Below are 13,773 nucleotides of genomic sequence, written 5' to 3' on the forward strand. Positions count from 1 at the left end.
AGAAGAAAGTGCTCACGACTCCTCTCACTTTTTGAAAGCCAACGAAAGCTTTTGGAAAAGGGGACCCTCTTCATTTGAGGGTCTAGGAAAAGTAGATCCTCAAGTAAACCCTTGATGAGGGAAGCAGGGCAAAGAAAAAAACGGAATTGAGCTAAAAAGCCCATCCTTCTCTGATCCCTCAATGAAAGTAAACTTCATTCAAAGGACCTGAAATATATCACTGTGCTTGACATCTACTGTGTCACCAAGTGTGAATTCTCCTTCCCAGTGCGGAGATCTGAGCAGGAAGACAGTCTGTGTAACAAACCTGTCTGTTGAGGATCTTCCTGAATTGCCGGATCATCTGACTTCTGGAACATTGGTCCAAAAATGATTGCTGGTGAGAGAGTGCTGAGATTCTGGCCCTGTGGCAGAGACAGAGACAAACGCATGAGGCGCACCATCCAAAAGCAGGTCTGCACCCCAAGACGGTGCAGAGCAGCAGGATGAGAATGATCTTTGGCTATGCTTCTGGTTTCTAACTTTTCTTTTCCTAAGGTGACATTTATTCCCCTAAGCCTCAGACACTGAAGATCTGGGTCTTCAAACACTCTAAAGCAGGAGTTGGCAAACTGACTTGCTGGCTGAATGCCTGTTTCTGCAAATAAAGCTGTACTGGAATAGGCACTCTGGTTCACTTTTGAATTCTCTCTATAGCTTCTGCACTGCAATGGCAGAGCTGAGGAGTTGTATAGAGAATGTATGGGCCACAAAGCTGAAACTATCTATCTGGCCCTTTACAAAAAGAAGTTTGCTGATCCCTGCTCTGAAAGATAAAATCCTACATAAAAGTGGGGTTGTATAATATCTATTACTTGGAACTTGCTTTTCTCAAGTAATAATAATATATTGTGAATATCTTTCAAGGTTATTATATAACATGTATAATATTCTAATATGTACACATGGTGGTGAATGAAACAATATAAAGAACCACAATAACAGACAATAATAATGGCCTTATCCTCACCACTATCATTCCAGTTTCTTTCTAACTTACAGTTAAGAAAAGGTCAGGGGCATTTTGTAAAGCTATGAAAAACCAAAACACCTAGTGCCGTGAGGGCTTGACTCCTGCCAGGCACCTAATAAAATGACCACCTCTAGGCTTCCCTTTAGTTTAGTTTATTTAAGGGAAGGGAAAAGACAGTAATTCTCTTCTCTGTGGTCCACCTCCACTCTGCATTTTGCAGGGCGAGAGCGACAAAAGCAAGATTCCAAGAAGTTCAGTGAAGCTGACAACCAGCGTGATACAGGGCTGGCCAAAAAGTTTGTTCGTATTCTTTGTAACACGAAGGCAGAAACCTAGTAAGGCTTCCAGCCTCTAGTCCAGAGGGAATTAGGAATCACAGGCCAAGAAAATGCCTTGAAACCTTTCATCATGACACAAAGTAGGAAATTATATAATTTATAATAATTTATGAAAGTGAAAGTCACTCAGTCATATCGGACTCTTTGCCACCCCATGGACTGTAGCCTGCCAGGCTCCTCTGTCCATGGAATTCTCCAGGCTGGAATACTGGAGTGGGTTGCCATTCCCTTCTCCAGGGGGTCTTCCCAAACCAGGGATTCGAATCCAGGTCTCAAGCATTGCAGGAAGATTCTTTACCATCTGAGCCACCAGGGAAGCCTAAGAATACTGAAGTGGGTATATATAATAATTTATATTATATATAATTTATAAGATATATTACATACATATGAATGTATAACTGAAACAAAAGTCTATGAAACAGAGCCTGTCCTTATGACCTGCAGTGTCTTCTATATTCTCCATCCTATTGCTGTTCTCAGAATGTTGATTATAAACCAATATTTTATAACCCAATAAAGATGCACCACCCAGTCTGAAACACAGTGAGCTAACAACTACCACTAAGCCGCAAGCTTTGCAACGTCTTCATGGTTGTTATTTTTTTTTGTTCTACTTGTTTATGAAGCATTACAGGAATAACACTGTTTAAAAGGAACGAATCTGTGACTTCAGAAGATGATGTATAAGAATTTTCACAGCAGTACTGCTGTAACGGCTCCAAACTAGAAACTTTCCAAATGCCCAAGGGCAGGAGACAGAACATACTCTTATAATCACTTAGTGTAATAACTGTTCAGGTGCTTTGCTGGAGCAGCCGTGCAGAGATACCCCACGTCCAAGGTAAGAGAAACCCAAGTAAGACGGTAGGCACTGAGCGAGGGCATCAGAGGGCAGACACACTGAAACCACAATCACAGACAACTAACCAATCTGATCACACAGACCACAGCTTATGTAACTTAATGAAACTAAGCCATGCTGTGTGGGGCCACCCAAGACGGATGGGTCATGGTGGAGAGGTCTGACAGAATGTGGTCCACTGCAGAAAGGAATGGCAAACCACTTCAGTATTCTGCCTTGAGAACCCCATGAACAGTATGAAAAGGCAAAAAGATAGGACACTGAAAGATGAGCTCCCCAGGTTAGCAGGTGCTCAATATGCTGCTGGAGATCAGCAGTATGATCTCCAGAAAGAATGAAGGGATGAATGAAGGGAAGCAGTCAAAGCATGATCTGAGCCTATAAGAGCCTTTCTATAATATTCCAGAAAGAATGAAGGGACGCAGCCAAAGCAAAAACAACACCCAGCTGTGGATGGGACTGGTGATGGAAGCAAGGTCCGATGCTGTAAAGAGCAGTATTGCATAGGAACCTGGAATGTTAGGTCCATGCTGCTGCTGCTAAGTCGCTTCAGTCATGTCCGACTCTGTGCGACCCCATAGACGGCAGCCCACCAGGCTCCCCCGTCCCTGGGATGAATCAAGGGAAACTGGAAGTGGTCAAACAGGAGATGACAAGAGTGAACATCGATATTCTAGGAATCAGCAAACTAAGATGGACTGGAATGGGTGAATTGTAACTCAGATGACCATTATATCTACTACTGTGGGAAGGAATCCCTTAGCAGAAATGGAGTAGCCATCATAGTCAACAAAAGAGTCCGAAATGCAGTACTTGGATGCAATCTCAAAAATGACAGAATGATCTCTGTTCGTTTCCAAGGCAAAGCATTCAATATCATGGTAATCCAAGTCTATGCCCCAACCACTAACGCTGAAGAAGCTGAAATTGAACAGTTCTAAGATGTCCTTTTCATTACAGGGGACTGGAATGCAAAAGTAGGAAGTCAAGAAACACCTGGAGTAATAGGCAAATTTGGCCCTGGAATATGGAATGAAGCAGGGCAAAGACTAATAGAATTTTGCCAAGAGAATGCACTGGTCATAGCAAACACCCTCTTCTAACAACACAAGAGAAGACTCTACACATGGACATCACCAGATGGTCAACACTGAAATGAGATTGATTATATTCTTTGCAGCCAAAGATGGAGAAGCTCTATACAGTCAGCAAAAACAAGACCGGGAGCTGACTGTGGCTCAGATCATGAACTCCTTATTGCCAAATTCAGACTCAAATTGAAGAAAGTAGGGAAAACCACTAGACCACTCAGATATGACCTAAATCAAATCCCTTATGATTATACAGCAGAAGTGAGAAATAGATTTAAGGGACTAGATCTGATAGATAGAGTGCCTGATGAACTATGGACGGAGGTTTGTGACACTGTACAGGAGACAGGGATCAAGACCATCCCCATGGAAAAGAAATGCAAAAAAGCAAAATGGCTGTCTGGGGAGACCTTACAAATAGCTGTGAAAAGAAGAGAAGCGAAAAGCAAAGGAGAAAAGGAAAGCTATAAACATCTGAATGCAGAGTTCCAAAGAATAGCAAGAAGAGATAAGAAAGCCTTCCTCAGCGATCAATGCAAAGAAATAGAGGAAAACAACAGAATGGGAAAGACTAGAGATCTCCTCAAGAAAATTGGAAAAAAAAAAGAAAGAAAATTGGAGATATCAAGGGAACATTTCATGCAAAGAGGGACACCATAAAGGACAGAAATGGTATGGACCTAACAGAAGCAGAAGATATTAAGAAGAGGTGGCAAGAATACACAGAAGAACTGTATAAAAAAGATCTTCACGACCCAGGTAATCACAATGCTGTGATCACTCACCTAGAGCCAGACATCCTGGAATCTGAAGTCAAGTGGGCCTTAGAAAGCATCACTACGAACAAAGCTAGTGGAGCTGATGGAATTCCAGTTGAGCTCTTTCAAATCCTGGAAGATGATGCTGTGAAAGTGCTGCACTCAATATGCCAAAAAAATTGGAAACCTCAGCAGTGGCCACAGGACTGGAAAAGGTCAGTTTTCATTCCAATCCCAAAGAAAGGCAATGCCAAAGAATGCTCAAACTACCGCACAATTACACTCATCTCACATGCTAGTAAAGTAATGCTCAAAATTCTCAAAGCCAGGCTTCAGCAATACATGAACCGTGAATTTCCAGATGTTCAAGCTGGTTTTAGAAAAGGCAGAGGAACCAGAGATCAAATTGCCAACATCCACTGGATCATGGAAAAAGCAAGAGAGCTCCAGAAAAACATCTATTTCTGCTTTACTGACTATGCCAAAGCCTTTGACTGCGTGGAACACAATAAACTGTGGAAAATTATGAAAGAGATGGGAATACCAGACCACCTGACCTAACTTTTGAGAAACCTGTATGCAGGTCAGGAAGCAACAGTTAGAACTGGACATGGAACAACAGACTGGTTCCAAATAGGAAAAGGAGGACATCAAGGCTGTATATTGTCACCCTGCTTATTTAACTTCTATGCAGAGTACATCATGAGAAACGCAGGACTGGAAGAAACACAAGCTGGAATCAAGATAGCCGGGAGAAATATCAATAACCTAAGATATGCAGATGACACCACCCTTATGGCACAAAGTGAAGAGGAACTAAAAAGCCTCTTGATGAAAGTGAAAGAGGAGAGTGAAAAAGCTGGCTTGAAGCTCAACATTCAGAAAACAAAGATCATGGCATCCAGTCCCATCACTTCATGGGAAATAGATGGGGAAACAGTGGAAACAGTGTCAGACTTTATCTTTTGGGGCTCCAAAATCACTGCAGATGGTGACTGCAGCCATGAAATTAAAAGACGCTTACTCCTTGGAAGGAAAGTTATGACCATCCTAGATCGCATATTGAAAAGTAGAGACATTACTTTGCCAACAAAGGTCCATCTTGTCAAGGCTATGGTTTTTCCAGTGGTCATGTATGGATGTGAGATGGATGTGAGAGTTGGACTGTGAAGAAAGCTGAGCACCGAAAAACTAATGTTTTTGAATTGTGGTGTTGGAGAAGACTCTTGAGAGTCTCTTGGACTACACAGAGATCCAACCAGTCCATCCTAAAGGAGATCAGTCCTGGGTGTTCATTGGAAGGACTGATGCTGAGGCTGAAACTCCAATACTTTGGCCACCTGATGCGAAGAGCTGACTCATTTGAAAAGACCCTGATGCTGGGAAAGATTGAGGGCAGGAGGAGAAGGGGACAACAGAGAATGAGATGATTGGATGGCATCACCGACACAATGGACATGGGTTTGGGTGGACTCCGGGAGTTGGTGATGGACAGGGAGGCCTGGCATGCTGCGATTCATGGGGTCGCAGAGTCAGACACGACTGAGCGACTGAACTGAAACTGAATAACTGCTCAACAATGAGAACAAATAATCTATATATTATTTTATGCAACAACATGCATCAATTCCTCAAACAAAATGTTGCAAGAAAGAAGCCAGGACAAACGAGTATAGGCCACATTCGAATTATAGAAAGCATAAAAACAGGCAAAATTCACCTTAGGTTGTGAGAAGCCAGGATAGTGGTTATCCTTACGAAGAGGTAACGGCTGTTAAGGGACCTGATGGGGGATTCTAGGGTGTGGGAATGTTCTGTTTGTTGATTTGCGTGCTGGTTATGACACAGGAAGGGGCAGGGCACAACCTTTAAAAGAATGGCATGGCCTGTTGTTGTTGTTTAGTCGCTCAGTTGTGTCCAACTCTTTTGCCACCCCATGGACTGTAGCCCACCAGGCTCTTCTGTCCATGGGATTTCCCAGGCAAGAATACTGGAGTGGGTTGCCATTTCCTTCTCCAGAGGATCTTCCTGACCCAGGGATGGAACCTGTGTCTCCTGCATTCCCAGGCAGATTCTTCCCTGCTAAGCCACCAGGGAAGCCCAGTGGCACGGCCTGAGGACACGGCATAAAGTGATTAGAAGCAACTAGGTCCAAAATGGACTTCCCTGGTGGCACAGACGGTAAAGCGTCTGTCTACAATGCAGGAGACCCGGGTTCGATCCCTGGGTCAGGAAGATCCTCTGGAGAAGGAAATGGCAACCCACTCCAGTACTATTGCCTGGAAAATCTCATGGACAGAGGAGCCTGGTAGGCTACAGTCCATGGGGTAGCAAAGAGTTGGACACGACTGAGCAACTTTACTTACTAGGTCCAAAATGGCCATGAGCTGTCTTCCATAAAGGTCAAACAGTGGGCAGTGGCCCAATTCCTGGAAATCCCCACCCTTTCCCCAAGACAGCTGGAATACTCCTCCTACTCATTAGCCTATGTAATTACCCACCCCTATCAATTCTGACAGCCGGATACCCTGCTGCCTCCTGGGCCTCTCTTGCCTTTCGAGATGGTCCACACTCTTGAGTACTCCCTGAAGAGCCCTTCTTTCCCTCCACTATGGCTCATTCTTGAATTCCTTCCTGCACAAAGCCAAGAACCTACACTTGGTGGCTGTCCATCCCAGGGACTCAGATGTGACCATCCTCTTGTCCCCACACTTCCCCTCCTGCGACAGTTACAGGAATATGGTGAACGGCGATGACTCATCAAGCTGTACATTTATGACAGGTGTACTTTTCTGTATGTGTATTATACCTTCATAAACAGGTTGGTTTTTTTTTTAATTAAAAAAGGTAAGTGCCGAAGGGACTGACTCAGCCACTGCCAGGCTTCAGGGCAATAACCCTGGGGGCAGAGCAAGTGGGAACCACCCCCTCAAGTGAGGAGAAACAGGTTGAGCCTCTGGGGCCTGGAGCAGAGAGACTTGAGAACACTGAGCTGTTTGGGAACATGATGGATCCTGAGGCTCAGGGGCCAACAGGCCCAGTGGGCTGTTCCTCAGAGCTTCAGCCCAAATTCATACCTAGGACACAGAGAAACATGTAGGCTGCCCAGGAACCTGGAAAATGATGATCTCATAAAAACATATCATTTAATTTTAACAACTCATTATCATTTCTTTTAAAGCAAGCAAGGCAAAATCCACCCTATTCAAGGCACTTTGGTCTTAGTCTGAAAGACTAAATGCTGGAGGACAAGGACACAACATATAATTTGATCCCAGGGGAGAAAAACAGGCCTCTCTCTTGCTGTTGTAAATTATGGATAGAAAAAGCTTTCCTTTTTCACAAGTACTCAATGTCCCCTCATATGGTTCCTCACCTGGTGACCTCAGGGCTCTAGAAAGCTCCTCAGTCATGTGTCAAGTCCCAGTCAGAGAGTGGATACCTCAACCATTTCCCACGATCTCTGATATTAAGGAGACGTTTACCCAGAAATCTTACCCCGTGTGGTTCAGAGGGCAATCTTGGCCCAGTACTCTTACTTAGAGCATCAGCTCTGAAATATGAATATGCCAAACAATCATACAAAGTGCTTTTTTTGGGGGGGGTGGGCCCTTCAGATTGGTTAATTTCTACTGATCTCTCTTCAATTCAACTGATTCTTTCATCTGTTATTTCCAGTCTGCTGTTAAGCCCATTTGGTGAATTTTTAAATTTTGATATATTTTCAGTTCCAGAATTCCCATTTGGCACATTTCTTTATAGTTTCTATTTCTCTGCTAAGAGTTCCTATTTATTAAATCATTACAAGTAATCCTTAATATGCTTGAGCATTTTAAGAGCTATTTATAAATGCCTGTCCACTAATTCTATCACCTGGCTCATCTTGGGGTCAGTCTCCGTAGTCCATAAATGACCTTTTCTCTTGAGTAGAGGTAATGTTCTCCTATGTCTTATGTTTACTAATTTTGGATAACCCTGGACATTGCAAATGATATGCTGCAGAGACTCAGGATTCCGTTACACTTCTTGGAAGAGTATTTGGCTGTTTGCTGTAACATTCCAGTGACTTGGCGATGCTCTAACTCCATGCTGTCTTCCCTGCTGTGGGATGGCAGCTGTCCTCTTCATCCAGCTCTTTAGCCTCAGCTGGACTGCTTGGGGTCTGCCCCACACACCCACAATTCAGGGGTCAACTGGAGGTTTGGACACAGCTCCAAACAGAACTTGGGATTCAACCTCTGTGTTCTCTCCTTTGCAGGTCATCCCCGCAACTCTCCAGGTGCTGCATTGTTGCCCTGAACTCTGTCCTCCGGGTGGTCACTCCAGTAAGAAAGTGTTTACTGAGCCTGAGCCGTTCTGTTTGGTATCAACTAGGCTTGCTCTGAGACAGATAAGCCATAAAGCCTGCAGACCCATCCAGTGCCACTGCTATCTCCCAAGCGGCCCCGTCATTCAAACGTTGCCTCTGCCTGTTTGGGTTGCTCTCTGGTGCCTTCACGTAGTTGTTTTCATATTTTGCCCAGCATACACAGTTGTTTTCTGTGGGAGGGCTGGTCTGATAAGAGAAATTCTGCCATTACCAGGAGAACCCAGGACCTGGTGTGCTGATATAAAATTGTGCAGGGTCAGGCCCCCCTCCCAGAGGATATTGACTCAGTAGACTTGGGGGAGGCCCAAGAGCCTACACTGTAGAGAACTGTTCAAATACTTCCTATCACATTGATTCCTCCTTATTTATTATGCATATACTCACAGAAAATCTAACCTAAGCTATATTTATTTACCAGAGAAAAACAACCAAAAATGCATACTTAACCACCAGTGTCAGTGACCCAGTAAAGCTCATGGATCCTCCTGAAGGGGCACAGGCTCAGGACTGATTCAGTGGTTTGCAAGACACAGCATGGAGCCGTGGGAATGGCAGAGCCAAAGCAAGCAGGTCAGGAGACACTGAGTTTGTCCCCTAGCAGTGGGCCTGCAGACATGGTCCCCTTCAGAATCGCCGTGCTCAAAGAAAGGAAAGGACTGATTCAGGTCAGACTGGCAGGGCTTAAGAAAAGCCTGCAAACTGGAATCCTGGCTCTCCCTTACAGTGGCTGAATTTTAAGCTACTCAAGAACAGACCACACTTACTTCCTCACCACTACCAACTCAGTACCAGCACTCTGCCTGACTGGAGTAGGCACTCAATAAATATTTGCTAAATAAATAAAGAAAGTTATTTTCTGGTGCAGGAGGTTATCAAGTGAGTGATCTGGGCCAAAAGGCACTATGCATTGGAGAGAGCAACCTCTCCAATGAGAGCTCTTATCAGGAAACAAAATCAAAACACCCTAAGTGGCTACTCATTGAACACAACTCAATCTGAAAGCCTTCCAAGACCGGCCTCACTCAATTTTCCCACCAAAGGGAGGCTCAATTCTTGCACTTATTTTAATAACATCTGTATCACAGGTACACTTACTGTATTGGAATTTTCTTGAAATTCAGAATCTGTGGACAGAAGGCTTAAATTCCTCAGACAAAGTGAGTGATTTGTATCCTGTGAAAGAAAAAAAAAAAATCTAATTGACAAACAATTGGGATTTACTGTATTCTATTATGTAATAAAACACTTGATTACAGCATCCTTAAGATTCCAAATGTCTATAGGATAAAAAACTATTCAAAACAAAGGCTACCTGAATTATTTCAATTTTTAAAATCCTGATATTCTTAAGAAGAAATTGTTTATGTTCTTAAACATGGTTAGTAGAGTTTAAGAATTATCTCATGACTCAGGCTCCAGAGTAACAAAAGCTATAATAACATGAAATCAATAATATTTGTGAAATTGGTCTATCATCGACAAAGCAATTTTACATGACTTCATTTACTATTAATATAATCCTCTGTAGTAGTATTTCACATTCCCATTCTAAGTATGAGAAAATTAATGCTAAGATTAGCAGTGAACGGTCCAAAAATCACCAATTAACATAACACAGACCCACTGCTTCTGACTGAAAGGCCACCTTCCATTACTTCACTGTGTCCCCAGCATGGGCATCTCGGGGACTGTCACTTAGAGTGGTGCTGAGGGGTTACTATTCCTATATGGGTGTCTGGGCTAACTCAGAATTCTGGATTCCTAGAATGCCAGTTGTGATTCAAATACTTTATGCGGTCGCCTCACTTTACCTCATGCATCGTAAGTTCTGATACGTGCATGTATTTAACAAATACTCACTGAGCATCTAATATGTATTAAGCCCTGTTCCAGGCCCAGGGATACAATAATAAAGTCCCTGCCACCAGAGAGAGGGGGCCAGACAAAAAAATAAATACACAGTATATAAGAGAGTAAGGGGAGTGGAGAAGGCCAGGGGAGGAGACGCTCTTTTATCAGATCAGGAAGGGACTCAGATAAGGTGGCCTTAGAGCAGATACTGAAGAAGGCAAGGGCCATGCACACATGTGGGGACAGTGATTCACGCAGAGGGCAGAGCACACACAAAGGCCTGGAGGCAAGGCGGGCTTCCTCAGTTCAAGGAACCACAAGGTGGGTGGTGCAGCTCAAGTGAATGCCAACCAGTCCATTCTGAAGGAGATCAGCCCTGGGATTTCCTTGGAGGGAATGATGCTAAAGCTGAAACTCCAGTACTTTGGCCACCTCATGCGAAGAGTTGACTCATCGGAAAAAACTATGATGCTGGGAGGGACTGGGGGCAGGAGGAGAAGGGGATGACGGAGGATGAGATGGCTGGATGGCATCACGGACTCGATGGACGTGAGTCTGAGTGAACTCCGGGAGATGGTGATGGACAGGGAGGCCTGGCGTGCTGCGATTCATGGGGTCGCAAAGAGTCGGACACGACTGAGCGACTGAACTGAACTGAAATGAAGAGAGAAGTGAGCAAGCCACAGTGTCTAGGACTTTCTGGACCACTGTAAAGATTCTAACTTTTACCTTAAATGATATAAGAAGCTACTGAAGGGTTATAAGCAGAGAACAGACATGATTTGCCTCATTGTTTAGGAAGATCAGAGTGGAGTATCAGTGGGGAGAAGTGAGGGGAAAGGTGCTAAGAAAACCACTTAGCAGGTCATTGCAAGAATCCAGGTCAAACAATGACAAGGGCTTGAATGAAGTAATCAGATCAGATTCTAGAAAGATGGAACTGATAGATGCTGGTGGGTGTGTGGAATGAGGGAAAAAAAAAAAAGAGGAGTCAAGAATGACTCCAGTATTTTTGGCCTGCGCCACTAGAAACACAGAGGTGCCATTTACTAAGATGTGGGAGACTGCAAGAGGAACAGGTTGGACGCGTCAGGACTGGGAAACGTAGGTGACAGCTGGGTGGAGACATCGAGTAGGAGGCTGAATACATGTCTAAAGCTCAGGAAGAAATCTGGGCTAGAGATATTAAGACTCAAAGGCAATCCTGATAGCTTTGAAAGCCTAAGACCAGAGCAGATTCGCTCCAATGGGGAGCTACCAGTCAGCCAAGAGATGTGAAGTCTGGACCCTGCACACTGAGGCCTCCAATGAGCAGAAGCCACTGGTGAGAAACTGTGATTGTTGCAAAACGAGAAAACGGATCAGGCCTTCATAAACGCAGCTTTATGGACAAAGACTCTCACATCTTAGTGTTTTCACCTGGTTTTACAGACAGTGAGACTGAGGCACAAAGAAGCCATGTGCCTAAGGTCATGTGTCTAGTGGTGGAGCTTGGATGTGAATTCAGACTCTTCGCAACCAATGCCGTTTTGCCTTCTATGATGTGGGGGCGGGGCGGGTGGTCAAGAACCAGGCTCTGGAATCAGATGGTCTGCCTAAAGGGTGCTAATTACAAGCTTTGGATACTTAGGCAAGTTATTTAATTTCTCCTTACCTCAGGTTTCTCTGTCAGTGGTATGGGAATAAGAATACTGACCTCTTGTAAGCAGGGTAATTCACTTAAGAAAATTTAGCATAGTGCTTAGCATAGTACATAGTACTGTATAGCATAGCACACAGTAAACATTCAGTAAATATTAGTTATTATTACCAGTAAGACACAGAAGGAAGAGTCCTTTTAAAGGGATCCTTTTCTGTTTAAAAATCAGAAACCACAGAATCATGCTGTCTCTGCCCGAATCAAAACCATATTACATACTTTAAGAACCTTGTTATTCTAAAGGGGGTCAGTGAGCTTCCACTTTATTTATAAAATAGTAAAATAGTAAAATAATAACAGTTCTCACTTTTGGGGTGCAAAAGACATAAGGTAAGTGCCCAATACCATATCAGAAGTAGTAACAGTAAATTTATCCCAGGATCTCTCTGGAAAGAAGCCACAGAGGAGAGGGCTTGGTGAAGAAAAACAGACAAAACCACCTAAACCTCTGCAGAGGCTTGTCTGTGGTTCAGTGCCTTAAAGGCAGTGGCTATCTAACCATTAGGTCTGCAGACAATTCTAAAGGGCAGGGGACCACCCCCCCCACCCCACCCCCAGACTCCACCTTGGTTCTCCAGTGATGGATTAATGGAAGGGTAAAGCAAATCATTAAATAGTGTCCAAAACTCAAGTTCAAATGTACCATTTTACACGACATGAATGGGAAAATAACACCCTTTGAGAGCACCTGGACGACCCTTTGGTAGCCATTCTGAGACCTCTGGTTCCAAGACACCTCTTCCACCAGAGGCGGAGCCGAATCAGGGGCTGACGCACAGGGAGCCTGGTGAGATTTCTGGCTTCTGCCACCCCCTCACAAAGACATAGATCTTGACACTGATTCCTTTTCTCTCACTAACAGATTTAGAGAGAAGGCATTTTAACCGGAGGCACAAACAACTGTCGCTGTTCTATGCTGCCCAGATCAAAACGAGAGACAAAACACTCCACACCTCTGATCCGTTGTGATTTAGAAGTGCACTGTACGAGTTTCCTTTGTTATCGTGACCTTTCATGTGACTTTTGAGACTGTATTGAGTGCTGAATGTTTTCTCACAGCCATTACTGGGGCAGAAAAAGGGTCTTTCACCTGCAAGAATGAAAAGAGGTGTTAATTTCACCATAAAACCATTTCACTGGATGGAGACATCTACTTTCCCCTAACATAGGGAAGTAAATATGCTAATGAGGGTTCAGGTAATACACTGATCAATTATCCACAAGTTAATCAACCCAGTCCTAAAATTTAATGCACAGCAAAGCACTGAGAATGGCCTGCTCCTAGGAAGTTAAAAGAGAAGCTAGTTTCTTTCCCCCCGCCTCAGATTCTTTACTGAGTATCTCTGAATTGGCTTTATATCTTAAGGTTAAGCTCCTGAGTCCAGTCTTTAGATCCTTTTTAACATCTGAGAGGAACTCAAACATTATAGGTGAAGGCCAAATGATTAGACTTGCTCTCTCCACAAAGCTGTACAGGTTTCAATGGAAACGCACGTATTTATTGGCTCAACGAAGGTTAAAAGATAAAAATTAGCCTAAACTCACCAGTATGTGTACGGACGTGAGTTTTAAGGTGGTGGCTTGCTGCAAATGCTTTTCCACAGCCATCATGATCACACCTAAGGAAGTTGTTTAAGCAGAAAGGATAGCAGTCATTAGCTAATCGACCTTTATCTTCAATATCTCTTGTAAATACAAACTTAAATTAAAGCTGCTCAGATCGACAAAATGGGTTTTACAGATGGGAATGATGACAGGTCCCTGGAAAATAAGGTGACAAATCTGGGATG

General features: G+C 43.7%; 1 protein-coding gene across 2 annotated transcripts in view; it reads right to left on the reverse strand.

The window, feature by feature from the left end:
• MTF1 (metal regulatory transcription factor 1) overlaps window positions 1-13,773 on the reverse strand; it is a 46,072-nt gene that overhangs the window by 11,689 nt on the left and 20,610 nt on the right. For both annotated transcript variants that reach the window (XM_018041871.1, XM_018041862.1), the window contains exons 5-8: window positions 13,529-13,602; window positions 12,937-13,073; window positions 9,529-9,606; window positions 308-404 (exon numbers count right to left, since the gene is read on the reverse strand). In XM_018041871.1, the coding sequence (XP_017897360.1) occupies window positions 308-404; window positions 9,529-9,606; window positions 12,937-13,073; window positions 13,529-13,602 (386 nt within the window). The remainder of the gene's footprint in view (window positions 1-307; window positions 405-9,528; window positions 9,607-12,936; window positions 13,074-13,528; window positions 13,603-13,773) is intronic.

This window comes from Capra hircus, chromosome 3 (assembly GCF_001704415.2).
Source record: "Capra hircus breed San Clemente chromosome 3, ASM170441v1, whole genome shotgun sequence".
In the NCBI taxonomy this organism is placed as follows: Eukaryota; Metazoa; Chordata; class Mammalia; order Artiodactyla; family Bovidae; genus Capra; species Capra hircus.